At 46.8% G+C, this 20894-nt stretch overlaps 1 protein-coding gene across 7 annotated transcripts in view; it reads right to left on the bottom strand.

Annotated features, from left to right (window-relative positions):
* Fgf1 (fibroblast growth factor 1) overlaps positions 1-20894 on the bottom strand; it is a 97815-nt gene that overhangs the window by 12718 nt on the left and 64203 nt on the right. For 5 of the 7 annotated variants that reach the window (XM_075968785.1, XM_075968790.1, XM_075968784.1 and 2 more), the window contains one exon: positions 6447-6649. In XM_075968785.1, coding sequence (XP_075824900.1) covers positions 6447-6615 — 169 coding nt within the window. In that variant the 5' untranslated portion in view covers positions 6616-6649. Of the gene's footprint in view, positions 1-6446; positions 6650-13793; positions 14027-19738; positions 19774-20894 lie in introns of those variants that run through there. The other 2 variants (XM_075968789.1, XM_075968787.1) reach the window with 2 other exon arrangements.

Genomic DNA, 20894 nt, shown 5'->3' with positions numbered 1-20894 from the left:
TGAAAAACAAAGTCAGTAGCTAGTTGAAGACTCCCTCTAGCCCAGGTCTGAAATGGAGACAGCAAATTTTGATTTAGCAGAACAGGAAACAATTTTCTAAAGATATTCTAGTGGGTCGATAGGAAATTCAGAGCCTTATAAAAATTGCCTTGAAGCTCCTTGGGAAAGTCTTGTGTGGTAAGATTTTTTTTTTCCTAAATGACAATCTATCACTCTGTAATCCAGGCTGATCTGGTATTTGCAGTGATTCTCCTGCCTCAGGCTCCCAAGTACTGGACCAGAAAGCATGAGACGCCATCTCTACCTAGTTGGTAGATCTGTTACCTTAAATGTCCTGCTAGAATCCAGGGTTGTATTTTCATATGTTTTGTTCTGTTTCTGGTTTTGGTTTTGGTGCCGGGCATTGAACCCAGAACCTCTTTTGTGCTGAGCCTAGATGCTGGAGGGTGCTGGTTTGAGGATACAAATCATAAATATCAGCCTGAAATGTACAAAATCACCTTAGTGGCTCACGTTCCCATGTTCCGTGCTCACTGTTCATCACCCTGTGGTCTCTGTATGCTCATGCCCCTTCCTGATGAGGAACCCAGCACTTTTCAGGGGCTCCACCAGCCTATACCTGGGTACTTGTGCCTTGTGCCTAAGGAGTTAGCTGACATCCGCTTTCTTTTCTGTGACCAGAACCTTCTATGAGGTCATAACAGTAGCTTGTTCACAGAGAGGCGCTTCGATTCCTTACTTTCTAGAGCAGAAAGGAAGGAAAAGAATACAAGATGGCCGGCGCCAAGAGCAGTGACCTCCGGGCCCACACCCCATGTCCACCCCTGTCCTGCACTAGGGATTTTTTAGAGCAAAGATGACAGCTGGTATCTTGGACTGGGAAGCCAAAGGGGAGGGCCTTGCTTGTGTGTGGCATGGCCTGCCCTTTATGCCTGCTGCCCAGAGAGAGGCCACAGAGATTACGTGCCCAGTTTATTCTGGGTTGGAGACTTCCCGTCCTTGGTTGTGTTTACTCAAAGTGAGGTCAGCCTCATTCAGAACTCAGCCAGGTTGTTTATGTCGGTGGGTTTATAATTAAAGTGTAACCACAAACCAGTCTTCGCAAAACATTAAAGACAGAAGAGGGGAAAAATGGACAAGAGGGGGAAAATTCCAGCGGTTTTAAATGTGTGTGTGTGTGTGTGTGCGCATACATATGGAAAAGACTTTTGCAAACATTCGTAAAGGTGTCTTATCTTTTAACATCTGGGAAAAAATGGCCAGAAAACGTTTTATTTAGTTCGGAGATAGACTGACACACACACACACACACACACACACACACACACACACACACACACACACACACACACGTGTGTGTGTGTGTGTTGGTATGTATATTGTAGTTTTTCTAGAAAAATCTCCATAATCAAGCGAAGGGTCTTGAGTTAGACTTGGGGACCTAAGAGGCTGATATGGCACATATGGCGGGCAGGAGCATCCTGTTGGGAGAGCCCTGCTCCTCTCTCTGGCTATGGCAGCAGGGCCCAGACCTCCCCAATGCGGTTGTTTGGGAAGCTGTCCTGACTTGCAGTCCAAGCTGGTGGGGGAGAGAAAGCCTTTACCATTAAATGTGGAGTCCCATCAGACCAGACAGCGGAAGTCTGGACTGCCCCCAAACAGTGCACTGCAGTGTGGTCTGCCTGGATCCAGGGCAGCGCAGTAAGATCCTTTGGACCAGCCAGCTCCCCTGGTGCCTTTAGGATGTGGCTAGATTTATAAATATTTGATTGGCACACACTCTGCTGAAGAACATTTCCATCTGTGTGGTGAGTGGTGCCGAGGATCCTCCCCCGACACAGCCTCCTTCCTACGTGCTTGGGAGGCTAGGGGCCGTAGGCTCCACAAGGAGGCTGAAAATTCAGGATACTTAGGAGGGAGTGTGCCATTCCTCTCTAGCTGCCGTTCCAGCTGTTGACTTGATGGAAGTGCAAGCCTTCTCCAGAGAGGAAACTCCAGCAGAAAGAGCAGACAGGCATAGGACTCTTTGCCTTTGCTCCAGTGTCTCTGTCTCGGGGAAGTTAGATGGGAAGGGCATGCTGGGCTAGGGCCTGGGAAACTGTGACTCTATGCCAGGTCTCAGGAGCTCAGGCTAGACAGGCTCGGGGAAGATGGGATGGAGTCACCAGCAGTTCTGTGAACGAGCTTAACATTTAATGGCCAGCTATCAGCTAGGTTAGATGGGGAGGCACAGCTAGCCTGTGGAGGGGGACGATGGTGACCTTGGAGAATGACACTGTTTTGAACATTCAGGGGCCTGGCAGTGTGCTGGACATGTGTAGAAACATCACCTTTCACAGCCCGACTTTCCTAAGAGGCAGAGAACTGTTGGGATTCTTGTTTTTTAAACAAAGAAACCTAGGCGCATAGAGGAAAAGTAACTACCACAAAATGTCACAGATTCAGTAAACACAGTCAGGGGACGTCAACCTCCTTTTTCCTGTCTGAGCCACGTGATAGGCTGAACACGCCAATGTATTTAGTTTGTGGGTAGAAATGCTGTTGTCAGGGTGTTAGCATCAGGGTGGTGGTGGGATCCTCAGATAATTCTATTAGAACAGAGGAACTTAGGCTCCACAAGCTGCCCCTGTGAGGGGCCTGGTCAGCGCAATGGTGACTAGTGACCTCAGAGGATTGCAGGTGGAGATGACCATCTGTGCAGGGCCTGGCATGTGCCAGTGCTTGACAGGTACTTCTTGAGATAGTGTTGGGTTTAAATTTATCTGCCAACAATACAAGTCAGCCGCTCATCAAATTAATGCTTACTGGGCACTGAGCCAAGTGCTGGGCAAAGTCACAGTGTCGGCCACCAAGACACAAAGTCCTTGTCCTCAGGGGCCTGTGGGAGAAAAGTCCAGTCCATGACCACGTGAGTGAACACAGAAGTGTAGTCCCAAGGAGAGGGGCACAGATCTGTGACACCTTTTACCTACTCCATGTTCAACATGAACCTCCCCTGCTCCGTGGCTCTCCCTAGACTCTCTCAGTCTCTCAGGGCTGGCACCCAGTTATCAAAAGCTTTTTCACACGCTGCATCCCCAGGGGCTCCAGAATCAGTAGCCCTCCTCACTGTCTGTCTGTCTGTTTCTATCGTGGTTACTATGACATTGTAACTAGTGTTTACATCATGTACGGACCATTGCCCAGAGCTGTGACCCAAGCTTTGGTGAAAGCACAAGCCCCTGAACCCCTGTCTCTACAGGAATCTGGTAGAGACATTTTACTTCAGTCTATTTTGGGATCGCCAGTGCACAGTGTCCCCCAGAGGCTGGTACCACGGGTAAGATACCTGGAAACTGTTTCTCCCGAGGAAGGGTAAGACAGACAAATCAGAATAATTTCCCCACTCTGGGACAGCTTGTCAATCATTGAGGACAAAGAGACACTATGAAAGGAATGAACTTCTGTCTTGTGAGGTCTGAGGCAAGTTCGTCTTGTGGGGTTTATGATTTACCTAAGTATCTCGCTGACTTTTAAGGGCCCTCTTTCTTCAGGAGACTTTGGGGTGCGGCAGTGGCTGTCATGCTCAGACCAATGGTTAAAGAATAGAACTTTCTAAGCTGGGCTGTGATGGCACAGACCTTTATTTAACCCCAGCACTCGAGAGGCAGAAGGAGGTGGATCTCTGAGTTCGAGACCAGCCTGGTCTATAGAGTGAGTTCCAGGACAGTCAGGGCTACACAGAGAAACCCTGTCTCAAACAAACAAACAAACAAACAAACAAACACCGTGTGGCAGATTGTGTGTGGATCGTAACGGCTATCCAGGGCTTCTTCTCCAAACTGCCCAAAGTTGCCTCTGCCTCTGAGGCCCGAGGTTCAAAACAGCAGTGCCACCGTTGGGCAGAAGAGGGCGACAGATCCACACTCAGGGAGATCGCCCATGCCCAGGAGGAGTGAGACCAGCACTCCCATTCCAGGAGGAGGAAGCTGAGTCTCAGTGAGATTAAAAGCCTGCCCAAAATTGGACCTCAGCAGATATTGGGGATTAGAAGAATCATTGGCATCGTTAGCATCTTTAGCAGAGTATTTCATGCAAAACAGAGAGACTATTTATTGTCTGCTTAGAAAGTGGCAGAGTAGGTCGTGAACACCAACATTCCAGGGCCCTGACTGCAGAGGACAGGTGGATTGTCCATTGTGGTTTCAACCGGTACAGGGCAGATTGCTGCTTGTTTATCTTAGCACTGCCCCCTTGGCCCTTGTTCTTAGCTCCAGAGTAAGCAAACAGTAAGCTCATAGAACTGCTTTGAATGTTGGCAGAGAAGGCTGAATCTAGACTCTAGCCCTTCGTGGGTCTGAAGAAGCGCCTTAGTCTCCCATTGCACGTCCATACACTGCAGCAAGTCTAGAGATGCAGGGTGCTAACAGTAACATTGGCTGCTGGCATGTACTGGGCTGTTACCCTGGGCCAGGCAGGCGGTATGTCCAGAATGTTTGCTATGTTATTTCATTTAACTCTCTCATGAAGCCTGTAATCGGTATTCTCGTTTCTTTTTAAGCAGAAAAATAAAGCATGAGTGTGCTCAAGTTCACACAGCAGATATCCCAGCACCCCTTGGGTGCCCACTTCCTTACAGCTCTCTTACTGAGCTATGCTGAGTTCCCAGGGCTTTCTTAAGCCGGTAGGTCGGTGCCACCACAAGCCGTCCCAATGTTATGCACCCAGAGACATCCTATGTGGGCTGATGACAGAATGAGCAGAGGGAAGGCACATGACATTTGTCCAACAATCCAGTAACTGTAGCCTCTTGTTCCCCCGAAGCTTAAGATTTCCAAGAACCAGGCAAGCCTCAAGAAACATGTAACCAGTGATCATCACCTTTGGTTTGGATCTTGGGGACTAGAATATCCCTCATTAGTGCAGGAAACTGATAGGGTTTACAAACATTTAAAACTCAGAGAAGTTAAAGCTTGTTCCCCTGGGTTGTGTGGGTGAACACATGAATTGTATAACATGCCTGATACAATGAGATAAAGTCTAAGTTCATTTGTGAGATGGGGTCTCTATTCTACGCCCGGCTCCAACCGTGTAGCTGGAGGATGACTTCGCTTCTGCTTATTCTCCCCTCCACCTCCCAAGTGCCGAGCTTAGAGATGTATAACGGCGTATCCAGCTTGTATTTGGAGAGGCCTCCTATGCTAGGCAAGCACTCTATCAACCAGGCTACAGACTCAGCCCAAACGTGCTTATTTTTAATGTTCTAGAATCTCTATTTTGGCTTGTTCTGGTACCTACTAAAACATATAGGAGGCCCAATTGAAGACAAGTTATCAAAGCAAAATCCCCAAATCATGAGCCTGCCCCAACTGCAAGCCCTAGCACCTGGCCTTCTGGGGAAGAAGGGACAATGCCAACACCCATCCCAGTCACATGTGCATCTGAGACTGAGCAGAGGGACATCTCAGAAGCCGCCATCGCACGGAGTCTGTGAAGTTTGGGGCCTACACCGGGTATAGTTACACAGAGGCCATGACAACAGCCATGTGCATCCTGTTTTCAAGCCAGTCCCGGGTCTTCCTCCCTCCTATACTCTCCTGTGTGTCTTGACTCTTGAGATTGCCAGTCCTCTATGCAGGGAGCAGATCAGATTTCCCTACACCATCTACTACTTTAGAGGTACTCAGGGACTCCCTGACTCTTGTAGAAAGCAGACACTTAATATCACACACACGCACACACACACACACCAGCGCTAGACAGTACTGGTCGGGAAGATTATTTTCCCTAAGCCACACCTCCATTTATCAATATTGTCGGAAAGCCAGGGCTGCTGGGAAAGCCCGGAATTGTCAGCCTCTCACCCTGTGGCTCCCACCTCTGGCTCCATTAGTGTCTGGAGAATGACTTGACCCCTCCCCTTCTGCATACCACAGCCACATCTGCACAAGGCGCTGCGGGGAAAACTGCATAATTTATAATGTGTTAGGCTGTGCTTAGAGATGGGGGATGCTCAAATCAAGCCGGGTGGGGACATCACCTGGAGAGTCTGTTAACTTGAAATGGAGCCCATATCTTTGTACAGGATTTCCCGTCCCTAACCGTCGGGTTCTTCCCGTCGTGGACGAGCAGGCCCTTGTCTGTCTTACGGGGCCTGATCTTTTGTTAGTTTATAGAAACCTGGGGAGGGGTGTGCAATGACTGAACCAAAGCCAATGTTATGTCAGGTCAGCAGAGAGTCCTAAGCTTGCAATAAGATATAATTAGTTGAGTGTTAGCCCATAGGTCCCTGGCTTCCGAAAGCCAGCCCCTTTGTACATGTACATGTATGTTATCTCACTTCTGAATGCATTCTGCCTACACACAGAGCCTCGGAAAGTGGGTACCGGTACCCAGTCTCATCGTCTTCCCATGCTGGACTAGGGGAGACACAGGAAAGTGCGGGTGCAATTTGGATAGCTGCTTACTGTGCTGGTCGCTTCTGTCCCTTGTCCCATCCACTGTCCCATCTGGAAGGATCCTCAAGAAGTGGCCCCCATTGCTGCAGTAGAGAAGTTTGGGTTTCTTGTAGTTTCCTGCAGGCAGATCAAACCTCTCGGTCAGGGCTGAGAAGGTGGTGATTTCTCCTTCAGCCATGGCTCAGCAGCAACCGGTGGCGGAACTCTCAGGACTGAAAGAAATGAAACACACCTGTAGAATGTTCTTTCGGTGAAGGTATGGTGGACATATTCAGGAAGGGAAGGACCACGCAGGGCCACAGACTGCTCAGGTGGTACCCGAGGTGGATGGCCTGTGAGGTGGCTGGCGGTAGAAGAGGGGTGGTCCCTTGCCTGGGAGACATTTTTTCAGACAATTCTCTCTTCCAAATTGGATACAACTTTGCAACAAGCTAGATCTTTCTTTCTTTCTTTCTTTCTTTCTTTCTTTCTTTCTTTCTTTCTTTCTTTCTTTCTTTCTTTTAGAACTTCAAATTTAATCATTTGGCCAATAGGAAAAACATTGTCCTGGTCCCTCCTTCTGATCCACACACATCCTCAAATTAAATACTGTAAGTTGTACTAAAATAACACCCGGGGTCTGGCTGAAACCCACACAAGCAAAGAGGGCGGGGCTGAGGTTCTGCCTTCCACCCTCACACTGTTTTGACTAGGTACTACCAAGCCAGAGGAGGGCAAGGTGCAGAGATGGCCTGGGCAAAAGGGCACCTGTGAGCCAAGGGTACAGCAGAGGTAACAAGGGGTTAATATATGGCGACCTTCTAAATTTGCTGGAGGAAGGGATGAGGGCAGAGAGAGGGGCCTGGGCATTTTTAAAGAGCAAGTACTGCAGCCAGGACACTTTCTGAGACAGCATCTTGAAGGCTGTCTGACCCCTGGTTTCATAGTCTTCCACAAGGCCCTCTTATCACACATTTTCATCAGGTCTGTCCCTGTACCCAGACCATCTTCATCTTAATTATTTCCTAATATGAGATGCACTTACAACACAGAGCCTATAATAATATTTTATAGACCTCTGACATTATATATATATCCACTCTATGGAAATTCCTACTAATGTAAAATGTATCAAGCATTGACACTCGGGATTTGAAAACAAAATCAATGAAAGTCTTAATTTTGAGCCATACATTTGCCCAACCGTTTAGAAAAAGAAAGTTCTAATAACTACAAAAACAGTGAAAGTTGTTTGCTTTTGCTTTTTTGAGACAGGGTATTTTTGTGTAGCCTTGACTGTTCTGGAACTAGCTCTGTAGACCAGACTGGCCTTGAACTCACAGAGATCCACCTGCTTCTGCCTCCCAAGTCCTGAGATTAAAGGCATATGATACTACTGCCCAGATTTTAATCATATATGTGTGTGCATGTATGTGTATACATGTATGTACTATAAAATGAAATTGTTTTATAGCAACAATGATCATCATCACCAACAACATATTCTGCGCTGAAAGATAATATTTGTTAACTGATCCTTTAATGTGGATGCTGAAACTCCTATTAAAAATTAAATCAGAGCTTAGAGGCGGTAAATTGTCTGCGCAAGGTTAACAACAAGAAGCTAAGGCTCAGAATGAGTCAGTGAACACAAAGCCCCATTTTGTCCTTAATTACTATGAGAAGGTTACACAAGTTCAATGATATGGAAGTGCTGTGACCAGAAGTGGGGGTTTTACCCATTGTACCAAATTACACCTGCCTTTATAAACTTGTTTTTCAGCCTTCCATTATGGTCAGAATGCTAGTGATCTCCAATAACCTCCCCTGCACCTGTTCCCTGCGGTTACCTCTATAGTAGAATTCCACATAGCTGCTGAGGCCCAAAGAAACTCATGCTGGTCACCCTGAACTCCCAAGACTGGCCAGAGCCCCACGTTCCATGCCCTGGTCAGTCCTACATAAGCCCTCGTGGGAATCTGTTCAGTAGTAACCCAAAGCACCAATCTGGGGAACTTGTCTTTGTAACCAACAGGAATTAGGGCTCAAATTGGAAACATCCACCTTTTTTTCTCTGTTGGTAGTTAGTATGTCTGGTATGTGCAGTCCCGCAGGTCAGATAGTGACTTCAGTTTCAGCTACTGTTTGGGAGGCCCCTGCAAGGACACCTCTCAAATTTCATATGTGTGTGTGTGTGTGTGTGTGTGTGTGTGTGTGTGTGTGTGTATGTGTGTATGTGTGTATGTGTGTGTGTTATTACATTCAAAGTCAGACTATCACGAACGGCCCCTCAACACATGGTTACACATTGTTCTTGCCATATAAGACAGTGAGAGACAGATAATGTTATTTACATTAGCTGCAGAGTGATAATTTACCTTGTATAGCACATTGTGCTTTTCGTCCAAATTCTCAATATTTTCCAAGAATCACCCTTTCACCTCAAGCCTCTGGTCTTTCTGGCAACTTCCATCTCCTCTCTCTTTAGCTGCCCACCCTCGCCCATTCCTTACTCAACTTCTTTCTGAATCACTTGATTTTTTTTTCCCCCTGAGAAGTGCTGGAAATAGAGTTTCCTGCGTTCTAATTTGTTGTTGTTTTTCAAGACAGGGTTTCTGTGTAACCTTGGCTGTCCTGGAACTTACTCTGTAGACTAAGCTGGCCGCAAACTTACAGAGATTCACTTAATTCTGCTTCCTGGGTGCTGGAATTAAAGACATTCCCTACCACTGCTCAGCTCCGTACCACTGACTGCACCCTGACTCTCTGGATCCCCTCTGATGAAAAGCAATGTAGCTGTTTCAAGTGTGACTAACTTCATGTGTCGCTCCATTAGCTCACAGATTCCCCTTCTTAACAGCACAACTAAGAGATGGTATATTTTTTCATTTATTTTTATCCCCAGTACTTCCTAAGCTGCACACTTAATTTGCTATGCAGGAAACAATAGCTGCAGTCTAATGGCTACCACTGGAATTGGCAACCTTAGGAGAGCAGAACTTTCTCGTTGTCTCAGGGTCTCCTCCCGCGGTGGTTTCTGATTGCATTTCCCATACTTCCTAAGTTGTGTATTTAATTTGCTATACAGGAAACAATAACCGCACTCTAATGGCTACCGTTAGTATTGCCAGTCTTAGGAGAGCAGATCTTCCTTGTCTCAGGGTCTCCCCCAGTGGCAGTTTTTATGTTTGCATTTCCTCTGATGTGGGCCAGCTGCTTGTCAAGGATGGTCTTCCCTCTTCAGTCCCAGCCAGGTTGTTTGCTAAGTGCTAAGCATGGATTTGGCGCTACCTGCCTGTATTCTCGCTTCCTCCAACTGGGATAAAACTGAATAGATACAGCAGAAAGCTGGATGGGGTTGGAGGTACCAGCACTGGCTAAGGGTGATACCAATGTTTTCATTTACATGTGGGTATAAGCCAGGCAGTCTGGATGTTATCCTCTCAGAACCTTCATCACCAACTCGTGACCTTGGCCAGTCCCAGCAGGCTCTCAGGTGTCCTTCTTTCTGAAGCAGAGTGAGAGCTGAGGTGTGTAAGACCACACCTCTATTCTTTGCCTGCTCATCTCGTGAGTGGGATCGTCGTGGGATGGCTGCACTATTCGGATGCTTCCCTCTACGAAGCCTTCAGTTCACATTTTCTCCCGAATCCCGAAAGCCTCATGTCAACACCTTCAAATCAGCCTGGCATCGCAATGGAGCTGACAGCCATGGCAGCTGGATTTGTGAATCAGCTGAAGCCTGGGGCGAGGGGCACGAAAACCTCTTATTTTCTTTTGTTTGGTTTTTGTTTTTCAAGACAGGGTTTCTCTGTGCGTAGCTCTGGCTGTCCTGGAACTTGTTCAAAGACAAGGAACTGGCCTCAGACTCACAGAGATCCGCCTGCCTCTATCTCCTGAGTGTTAGGGTTAAAGGCATGCTCTACCACCACCACCAGGAAAATTCCTTATTTTTAATTTTCTTTACTATCTACTTATGATTTGAGAAGTAGACAGTTCAGAATTCTTGGACCAATCCCTAGTTTGCTAAGGGATATGAATAAAGGAAGTATATGGTGTGGCAAAACCATAAGGCAGCAACCTTAACAAGTGTCCCTGGGGATTTATACGGATTGCTCTCATAAATGAATCAATTAACTAAGTGTAATCAGGCATTAAACATAATGTGGATTTTCTAGCCCTGCTTTTTGTTACCAATTGTCTTAGTGGCCATCTGGAGAGGGGATTTTCCGTGTGGGAGACAGAGAAGAGCAAGTCCAATGGACTCCCTCTCATCGGTCCGTGCCAAGTCAGCTCCTGGATTTAGGATGCTGGTGCAATTTTGGAAAGTCAGATGATTTTCTTGGTTTCTCAGTGGCACAGAAGTGAGAAAAACACTCAACCTATTGGAACGTCCACGTTAAAAGCTGACGAACTCGCTTAGCTGTGGCCGCTGGACCAGACACATGGAACAGTGGGAGACTTATACCCTAGCCTGGGAGCTCAAGTCATTTCCCATGTGGGGAAACAAGCATCTACTGCACAGCCCTGGGCATACCCAGATGGGAACATGGATGTGCCACCCACTCTGGACCTGCTTCCTCTAGTGATCCCTACTCCACCTACCAAACAGAATCCTCCGAAGGGTTAAACAAACGCAAAATTCTAAAAGCACAAGGGAGGTATAAAAATATAGCCCAACTTCTTAGAGATAAGAGTACATGATTATATTAGACTAGTTGAAGCCAGGTATGGTGTGGGTCAGCTTAATTTAAGTGAGTTATTTTTATTCTCTTCCCCGTGTGGCATAAGAAGCTCAGCTTCTTTTATTAAATCGCAAAGATGAGAACAGAGTAGTTGAAGGAGGCAAAGATCAAGCTATTGCTGCAGACTCAGGTATGGACAGATGTGTGGGCAGGTGTGGAAGTGATTCGGGAATCCTAATGTTCCCAGGAGGCGTTGAGGTGTGGCTCAGGTGACTGCGGAGGAGAAAGACTTGTGGTCTGAGAACCAACGGCAGACAAACATTGGCACCTATAGGTTGGTTTTAATGCCTATTGCTGTTTATGCAACAGAGAACTATTCGTGTAGAAAGGCAAACTGCATACAGACATTGAAGATAGTGGGTTTAGTCCCAGCATGTGTAAAACAGGACTTAGCTCCAGTTCTAAACAATGTCCACATCTCTATGAATGAATCCCTTCCTACTATCTCCAGAGATGTTAATTCACTTTAGATTTTATTAAGTCAGGTGTGTTGTTAAACGTTCAAAACAAATAAAATGTATTTCAGCCAAAGCTGGAAGGGGTGAGAGGGGAGGAGTGAAGTAGGTAAAATTGCATTGTATGAATTATCCAAAAAAATAGAAATGGACTAAATTATTTAGCTATAGGAGCTCTTAAAAATCCATATATCTGTATATATACATACATATATATACACATATATATGCATTCTGGCTATAAGAGATACATTTAAAACCTAGGGATTCAGAGTGGTTAAAATAAAAGGGTACAAATTAAACCTGGGTCAGTGGCTTGCACACTATGGACAAGCACAGCAAGACAGTCTAAAAATAAAAACCCAAACTCTAATGGAGTGAAGAGGCAGCTTATATATGCGAGGAAAACCTTCGCAAACTGACAAATTATCTGTCAATGGACAGAAGGCTGATTTCTCAAATATATAAAGAACCCAAAAAAATTAAACAAGAGTAAGGCAACCGACTCCAAAAATGGATTAAGTAAGGAACCGAACAGAAGTTCTGAGAAGTAGAACTACAGATGACCAAACTATTTTAAGAACTGATCAACGTTCATAGCCATTACGGAAATGAAAATTAAAACTACTCGGAGATCCATCTTATCCTAGTCAGAATGGCTACCAATAAAACAAATGGTAACAAACACCGGTGAGGATGTGGGTAGGGACAACTTTTGGTTACTGTTGGTGAGAGTATAAACCAATGCAGGAGTATGGATATCTGTGTGGAGGTTTCTCAAAAAAGTAAAGTACTATGTGACCCAACTTCACCACTCCTGGGCACATAACCAAAGGACTTCTTGCCTTCAGTCCATTGCTGCCGTATTCACAAAATGAAATCAAGCTAGATGTCAGCCAATGGAAGAATGGATATTAAAAAATGTATATATACCAACGGGGGTTTTGTGCACCCATAAAGAAAGATAAAATTATGAAGTTTACAATAAAAAATGGATGGAGCTTGAAAATACTCCAGTAAGTGAGGTAACCAGGGTTCAAAAAGACTTTGTATTCTCTCTCATATGGAGATCCTGCTTTCTAGTTTTTATATATGTGTATTTATATGTGAGCAACTAGAAAGAGGTCCTTGGGAGGTGATAAAAGACTAGAGAAGAGGAAAGCTATAGCATAGGAGATGCAAATGTGGGAGGGGGATGCTGGGGGTGGAAGGGGGGATGCTGGGGGTGGAAGGGGTGCTGGGAGTGGAAGGGGGATGCTGGGATGAAAGGGAAGATGCTGGGGTGGAAGGGGGGATGCCAGGGTGGAAGGTTTAAGCAGGGATGATGGGGCAGGGGTATAGGTGAGAGGGGGAGGTGCAGGCAAGGCAAACCTAAACTAAGTGTGGAGGAAAGAACCATGAGTGGGGGTGGGGGTGAGGGAGAGGACTCTGTCAGTAAAATGCCTATTGCTCAAGGATGAGGATGTACACTCGGATCCCCATGTGATGTAATCAATGACCCTAGGGTCCTTGAAGCTCAGTGGCCAGCCAGCCTAGCTGAATCAAGATGCTCCAGGCTCAGTGAGAGAGCCTGTCTCGGAAAACAAGGTACAGAATGATTGAGGAAGATACCCAATGCTGACTTACAGCCTATGCACACCCATGCACACGTACACACAAACATGTACCCACCCCCTCACCACTCTCTCTAAGTACACATTTTAAATGTGTAAACACGATAGACAAATAATAACAGAAAGTTACAAACTTGGCCTGGCTACATTGATATGTGATAAAATAATTCCAAAGTGAAAAGAATGATTACAGGCGACAGGAATCATCGCACGACGAATGGGAAAATCCCATGGACAGATTTGGTGGCACAACCTTGCTGTCTACAAGGCTAACATTGAGAAGAGGAGAACAGGAATTGATAACTCCATAATGACGGTGAGAACTTTTGAGACCCCTGTCTCAGCCCATAGAACAATAGATACAAACTATAAACAAGGACGAGGTCGCTGGAAGGGCATGGCCATCTCTTTAACTGAGAGGATCTTCCCTTAATGACAAGTGAATACATTGCTCTTAAGGACCCATGGGGCAAGACTCAACCCAAATGGAAACCTTTGTTTTATCAGACTGTTGTTTGAATAGAAATCGCTTCCACCCAGTGGGTGGTGACAAGGCCCTCTCACCTTTTAAAGTCCCCAGACAACTTCCTCTTTCCCGTTGCTCTCACCAGGACGGCCTTGGCGTGGGCAGTGCTTTCTTCTCTAGCTCTGCTTACTCTGGGCCCTGTTGCTCGTGACCTCCCCACCTCAGCGACCTGAGGACTGCTCTCTCCAGATGTTTGGTTCAGTAGAGTTCTGCCGCCTTTAGGGTGAAGTGCAGATTCCTGCCATGGCCCGCAAGGCTTTTGTGATCTGGTCTCTGCCTAGCTCTGTTGCCTTGTCTAACTGGGCTCTTTATATGTGCCCACCACCCCGCCCTTTGCGTTCCTCTCCTAGGCCTGAGCCCAAAGCTGACAGCATCAGGTTCTCTCTCTCTCCCCTTCCACTCTAGCCTGGCTAATCATACTCACCCTTCAAAAATTCAGCTCTCACATTTCCTCCTCCAGAAACTTCTGTGTGGACACACGCCCCAACCTTGACCTCCTGACGCCTGTCCGCACCACACACACCAGGTCAGATACTGGTTCTCTGGACTCCCTTCAGCAGCACTGAGGGTTGTCACTGTCACCTGCCTTCCTCTGTCAACACCCGCCCATGGATTCTTGTTGCTGGGTAAACACCAAAACCTTGCTACAGCCTGCATGGCCGCTGCGGGTCCAGGTGGTTCCCCCTACCTCGTCTTCCACCCAGCTTCCTCTGCAGACCTAGAGAGCACAGCCTTCCCTCCTGACCTGGGCCGCTTGTCCAGGCTCTTCCGACTGGCTGGGCTACTGTCCTTTCCCTATTTGTCACGGGATCTTAGTGCCCTTATCAGTTCCTTCAGAAGCCTTTTCTGCTTCTGAGAACTGAGCCAGGCTCCTCCTGTCCTCACAGACCCGTTGTCCCCCATCCCTTCATAAGTTTTTAATTACATCTTCATGCTCGTGATTATTTGATTAATATCTCCCTTCGTCACTAGACTGCCAGGTCTGTGGAGGCAGAAACTTGTCTGTCTCTCTCGCCATGGTATAACCAGAAGCTGGCAAGATGCCTGGTACCTAACGGGCCCTTGACAAATATTTGTAGGGTGAGTGAATGAATGCATTTGAACTATGCTCTTGACTGCCTGCTTCATTCCTCTCTGCAGCTCCGAGACAGAAGCCACTGACTCTCTCTGCCTCTAGTACTTGGCAGATACCTAGGCACGTCTGTCCTGGTGGAAAAGTGTTCTCAGAAGGCCTAGTTAGCAGGTGGTGTCCTGCAGATGCTGACAGAGAAGCTGAGCCCAAACCCTTACAGGGTGTCTTCGACGCAGTCGCGTTACATAGGAAAACCCTCTGAAGCGGTCCCTGTTCCCACTTGTAACAATCATTTCCTCGCTTCTTCAGAAGAAATGCTTTTAAAATTACTGAGTCCAGAAGGGCAAGGGTCAAGTTTGGCCTCCATATCTGACCAAAAAATGATTGATAGGGTGGTAGAAGGATTCCAGGTCTCCTTATTTGTGCTGCAGAGCGTCCCAAGGCAGGCACACCCTCAGTGAAGGAAAGTTTGACTGCGGGGAGGGAGACAGAGTGTTCCCAGCCCTCCTTATTTCTCCTGCTGTGTCCTTGGTACTCTGTATGGATCAGAGTGTGATGGAGCTGGCTGGCCTGGGCTGGTCCCCAAGCCAGCTCTCTTCCATGAGCTGGAGTTCTTTTTCCATTATTGACAGTAAACTGTTGACTCAGCTGTGGGGTGAACTTCCACTGGAGTGTGCAGGAGTTGAACCCTTCACGTTCTTGAGAGATCATTATGGCCCAAGCAGAAACCATATTGCCATGGTTAGTAGCTTGAAATAAGCTCCGGTGAGAATGCTTTTATCACAGAAATGGCCTCACAACCAAGACTGGATCAATGGCAATATCAGCAAACATGCTAACATGGAATAAAAAGTTTCACGGGGCCCCACTCTAGACAAAGAGTTACAGGACGCTAATGACAGCTCAGAGGAGAAAGGCTGTTTTCCAGGGATGAGCCCCCTTACTGACTGCCCATCTCAGAGTGGTCAGCCTTGAAACTGTATGTACAAACAACAGAAACGGACTCAACAGATTATATTTATATACTTGTGTGTGTGTGCGCGCATATCTGTGTGTAACAATAATAATCAAAGAAAAAGGATCTCATCTTGGGGGGGCCTGGTGGGGAGGACACCTAGAAGGGGTCAAATGGAAGAAAGGGAGGTGGGAAAGTGATAAATTCTATTCAATTAAAATATTTTTTTAAATGCCGCTCTTTCTTCTCTTTCTAACCATCCCCCACATGGCTGATTTTCAGCCTAGCATTTGACTTGAGTTTAAATCTTGCTGGATATTCATTAGTGAACTATTCTTTCTAATAGAGCCGCAGTCTCTCCATAAATGGCCACTGCACTGAGTCATGGTGAGTCTTTTGTTGTTTTTGTTTTGAGACAGAGTTTCTCCGTGTAGCCCTGACTGTCCTGGAACTCACCTGTGGACCACCAAGCTGGCCTCAGATTTGCAGAGATCCACCTTCCTTTGCCTCCCCAGAGCTGGGGTTAAAGGGACTGAGGGTGTGCACCGCCGCCGCCCAGTGACTTTCAGTTTTTAACTAACTCATCTAAAGTTCTGAACCTGGCCCCAGAAAATGTGTGAGCGTTTGATTGATGCTAACTTGATTATCACCATGCGCAGACTCAGCCATCCACGATGCTGATTTATAACAAGCTTAAGTCTTAACATAACAGTGCTTGAAAAGTATCTCTCTGCTAGGATGGAATGTTCCATCATGACTTACAGGCAGCAATGTTGTCTTTTCATGGGCTTAGACGGGTGGTTCTCAGCCTTCCTAGTGCTGCGACCTCTTTTACACAGTTCCTCATGTCGTGACTCCCAACCATATATTTATCTTCATTGCTACTTCATAACTATAATTTTGCTACTGTTATAAATTGTAATGTAAATGTCTTGTGTACAGGTTATCTGATATGAGACCCCTCTGAAGGGTCATTTGACCCCATAGAGGTCACAACCCATAGTTTAAAAAAAACACTGGTTAAATGGATGTGCTGCACAATGACGGGCTCTCTCTGAGTTTCGTAGGGTTGAGGCTTGTGTTGTCCATGATGAGAGAGGGGCTAAGGTCTTAAAAGTCTTTTTCTCCCGTCTTTTCTTTTAAGCACTGGGAATTGAACCCAGTGTCTCCTACATGCTAGGCAAGTTTGCTACCATTGAGCTACCTCCTTACTCTCCTCTCCAGTTCTTCAGGAGCTTTCTGATCCCAAGAAGCCCCCAAGTTACTGGGCATATACTGTTCCTGGGCAGCCAATGTCAAATGCTTGAGGGAGATCAAGATGGCATACTTTAGGTGTCAATTACTTCTGTTCCTTGTGTCTGCCATAAAGAGGATGCTACAGATGTCCTGGGAATTTAGACAAAGAAAGGAAAAGAAAGCCCCCAAGTCCCTAGTTCCCAATCAAAATCTTAAAAAACTAGAAATACTTTCATAACTGACATCGCGGTAAAGCCTTTCTATTTCCAGTCCTTGTTTACTTATGGAATGTTAACCTCTGTCTAGTCAACTGTATAGTTGCTTTATGTTAGGGAACTGTCCAAGACCCCACTGGGGTTGTTCCACGATGTACGATAGATGAGCCATCCTAACTTCTTAAAAACAAAAACAAAAAAAAGCTTTCGAGATTTTTTTTTTTTAATGTAACTGTGGCTGACCTGGAACTCACTATGTATGCCAGATCGGCCTCAAACTTGCAAAAGTCTATTTGCCACTGCCTCACGAATGTTGGGATTAAAAAAAGGTGTGCCAAAGTGCTTTCTGCCCTTAAGATGTCTATATTCTGCCTTGCCAGACTCGGCCAGGTTCCAGAGAAGGCCGTTGTTGCCTGGACTAAGTGCAACTGTCGTCCAATCCAGGTGCTTCACTCAGCCGCCCAGTCTTAGCCTTTGCCTTGACATCCCTCCACAGAGACCAAGAGAAGCAGATGCACCTCCCAGGAGGGCCATCTCCAACATCTTTTCTTTCTCCTCCATCTGAGATCTTTTATATTCTGCACTCTGACTTATTCACCCCCATCAAACACCTCCCCACCATAACACCATCATCCAACCGGAGGTCGGGCGTTCTTTTAAGTGCCTGCGGAGAACAGAATCCACATGGAAAGGAGAAGCAGAGGGCCTGGCGCAGTGGTGCGCTCCCCTGGCTCCGGTTCTGTCTGAATTTTAATGGGAGACTCTGGTTCAGTGTGTCCCGAAAACCTGTGCACATCTTAAACCGGAATATCCTTCCTGCAGACAGATGCATTAAAGCTGGGGCTTAGAGCCAAATGTTAAGTGATTCTGCAGGGGCTCTTGCAGCCCTCACTCTCCTTCCTTCAACCTCGGCTTACTGATGTGTCTCCAAAAATCTTTTTAATCTGTTGTGCAACTTTACAGTCTCCAGGAAGGGCCCAGCAAGGACATTCCTTACTCCAAGTCAGCTGACTTCCCTGCTCTTTAGAAGACCGTGTTTGCAGAGTCTTTTCTCCCCCACCCCTCCAGCCCCCGCCCACTCTTGACCTAGAAATCTTAGCTTCTTCAAACGCAGACTTTTGAAGTGTGTGCTTGTTATCTGTTTGGACTGTGAAAGGCTTGCCTTACCATGCGTTACCCAATAATCTGCCCTGGCTACAACCAGAAGCAGTAAAAGTTCTTAAATATGTATAGTGTATCAAACATGGTCCTAAATATGCTGTATACATTAATGGATTCTCAAAGAAATTTTGCTAGAGAAGCATTGTCCCCCATTCTGCTCAACAAGGTGGTAAATAAGAGCAGTAGTTTCAACCCAAAAATGTATCCTGGCCTATTACAGTGTTAAAAGTTTAAGATCTGAACCTAGGGTTTTCATATGCCCAAAGTCTATGATTTTAATCATGGATTTAGTGTGATCAAGAGAACAAATGTTCTTTGAACTGGGTGACCCTTCGCCTTCTTTGTTCTTTGTAACCTACCGACCACTGTAACTTATGCAGTCCTATGGACAACTTCAAAGAAGGAGCATTTGCTTTCATGCAAGTACAGTCTTTGCCCTGCCAGCTGTCCCTTCCCATGGTGCTGCAGTGACAACCACCAGGCTGTTCTTCTGATGCCTCAAGGTGACCCAGGGCCACGTGAGATCATCTTGGCCCTCATCAGGTGAGCAGTGGCCACGCTGCTAAGGACTGGGGGGAAGGACCTATTTGGAAAGGGGCTGACTTTAGAAGATTGGAGATGCCCCTGCAAAGGGAGACCTCTCACGGTTTGAGACTTGGATTTTGGTTTCTGTGGTTTCATTAACGCCTTTTTATGACTGGCAAGTCACTTGACCTTTCTGCTCCTCTGTTGCTTTGCCTGGGACTGGGAATGGAGCTCAATGAGGATGGTCATGTTTAGCATGTAGGCCCTAGGTTCCACCTCCAGCAATACTGTAGCCAAGGAAACCAAGAGTGCCAGTCTTGTGATGGTGCTGTAAAGAAGCAGAGCAAGGCCTGGGCAGGAGGTGACACACAGCGTGTCTCGGGGGTTTGGTTCACCTCCAGCAATACTGTAGCCAAGGAAACCAAGAGTGCCAGTCTTGTGATGGTGCTGTAAAGAAGCAGAGCAAGGCCTGGGCAGGAGGTGACACACCCCGTGTCTCGGGGGTTTGGTTCATTAAACTCTTAAGGCATTTGGAGTTTCACGGAGCAGCTTGAACAAACGAGATTCTCTCAGGGACTCATCGAGGACTGCTTTCTACTCTTCCTGCAAGCTACATAACCACCCCATTTTTCTCAACCCTAGACAGCTGTGATGCATAGGGACTGCACAGTTCGGCCAAGGAAACCTGCGGCTCAGCCAAGAATAAAGCCCTCACCCCTGAGGCATTTGCTTATGACGTCACCTCACTATTGGGCAGCCTCACCTCCGATAGCCCCCCGGCTCACTCAGAATGCGATGAAGACAAAGGACAAAACTCACGTTTTGGCCAGACAGATGTTATCCAGGTGTCTCTGGAAGAAGAGGTGGCAGGACCAGCGTGGGGCTGCTGTTTAAGGTACTTGGGTACCGAGGGAGGAGTGAAACCCGTGGAGCTTGCTCATGCACCGTCTGTTCTGGACCTTAAAGGAGAGCTATGGAGGCCCTAGCTGGAGCCCGAGAACTCCAGGCTGAGAGCCAATGGCAGAGCCAAGGCCCATGCTTTGCCAAGGGACCCTGTGGGTGTCACAGCCAAAAGGGCAGGAACAAAAGGGCTCGGATCGCTGGTGCAAGCATTCCAGAACTTTCTTCAGGGACTGCATTAGGACAGTGGCACAATTGTTCCCTTTGGCATTCTTCTCTTTAAGGAGTTGGGTTATTCTTAGCAATCCCTTGTCTTTACCAACTCTCTTGGTATGAACTATGTGAACAGTCCCCAAAGGGCTATGCTTCCATTTGTGCAGCATTTCAGTGCTGCCTGTGGCTCCCAGGACCCTATAATATAGCTTTCCACATATAGGTCCCCATACAGCTTAGCCCCTGGATGGGTATGACGGGATAGAAGTGGAGCAGAACAACATGCTCTTTAGAGGTTCTGGAAGAATAGCCAGTCTTGGATAAGGATGAAATCACTTGGAAGTGAGCTGAAATCTTAGGCCCAAGAACTAACGTAAGAGATAAGTCTGCACTGGTATCTCCTGTCTCCAGGAAGGTACGCGTTAGGGCCAAGACGCCATTTCTCAGAAAATGCTGAGGGTAGGTAGGTACCAATAGCTGCAACTGCCCACCTCTCTGCAGAGGCCTCTCAGTGAAGGTGACTCAAGCTTGTGGTAGTTCAAAGCTCTCAGTTGTCCAGGTCTCATGATCTCCCCCCTCATTTGTTCTATCTGACCTTCCAAAGCCATTTATCTTCTCAGCATCCACTACCCCTCTCATGTTTTAGGAACCAAATAACTGCTGTGTTGGGTGGGGTGGCTTGAAAAGAAAAATGGAGACACTTAAGTTGCTGACCTTTGAAAACAGATTAGGCAACAAGGAGAACAGAGAGGCTTCAAAGGGTCTCCTGTTTTCTTTCTGCTTCCATAGTTCCCTTGGACAGCCAAGGATCTACATTCCCGGATCCTCCCTGGTCTTGGCAAGTTCCAGGGGACTCTTCTAG

Source organism: Microtus pennsylvanicus, chromosome 4 (genome assembly GCF_037038515.1).
Source record: "Microtus pennsylvanicus isolate mMicPen1 chromosome 4, mMicPen1.hap1, whole genome shotgun sequence".
Taxonomy (NCBI): Eukaryota; Metazoa; Chordata; class Mammalia; order Rodentia; family Cricetidae; genus Microtus; species Microtus pennsylvanicus.
The sequence above is the reverse complement of the archived record's forward strand: the minus strand, read 5'-3'. Positions and strand labels throughout refer to the sequence as shown.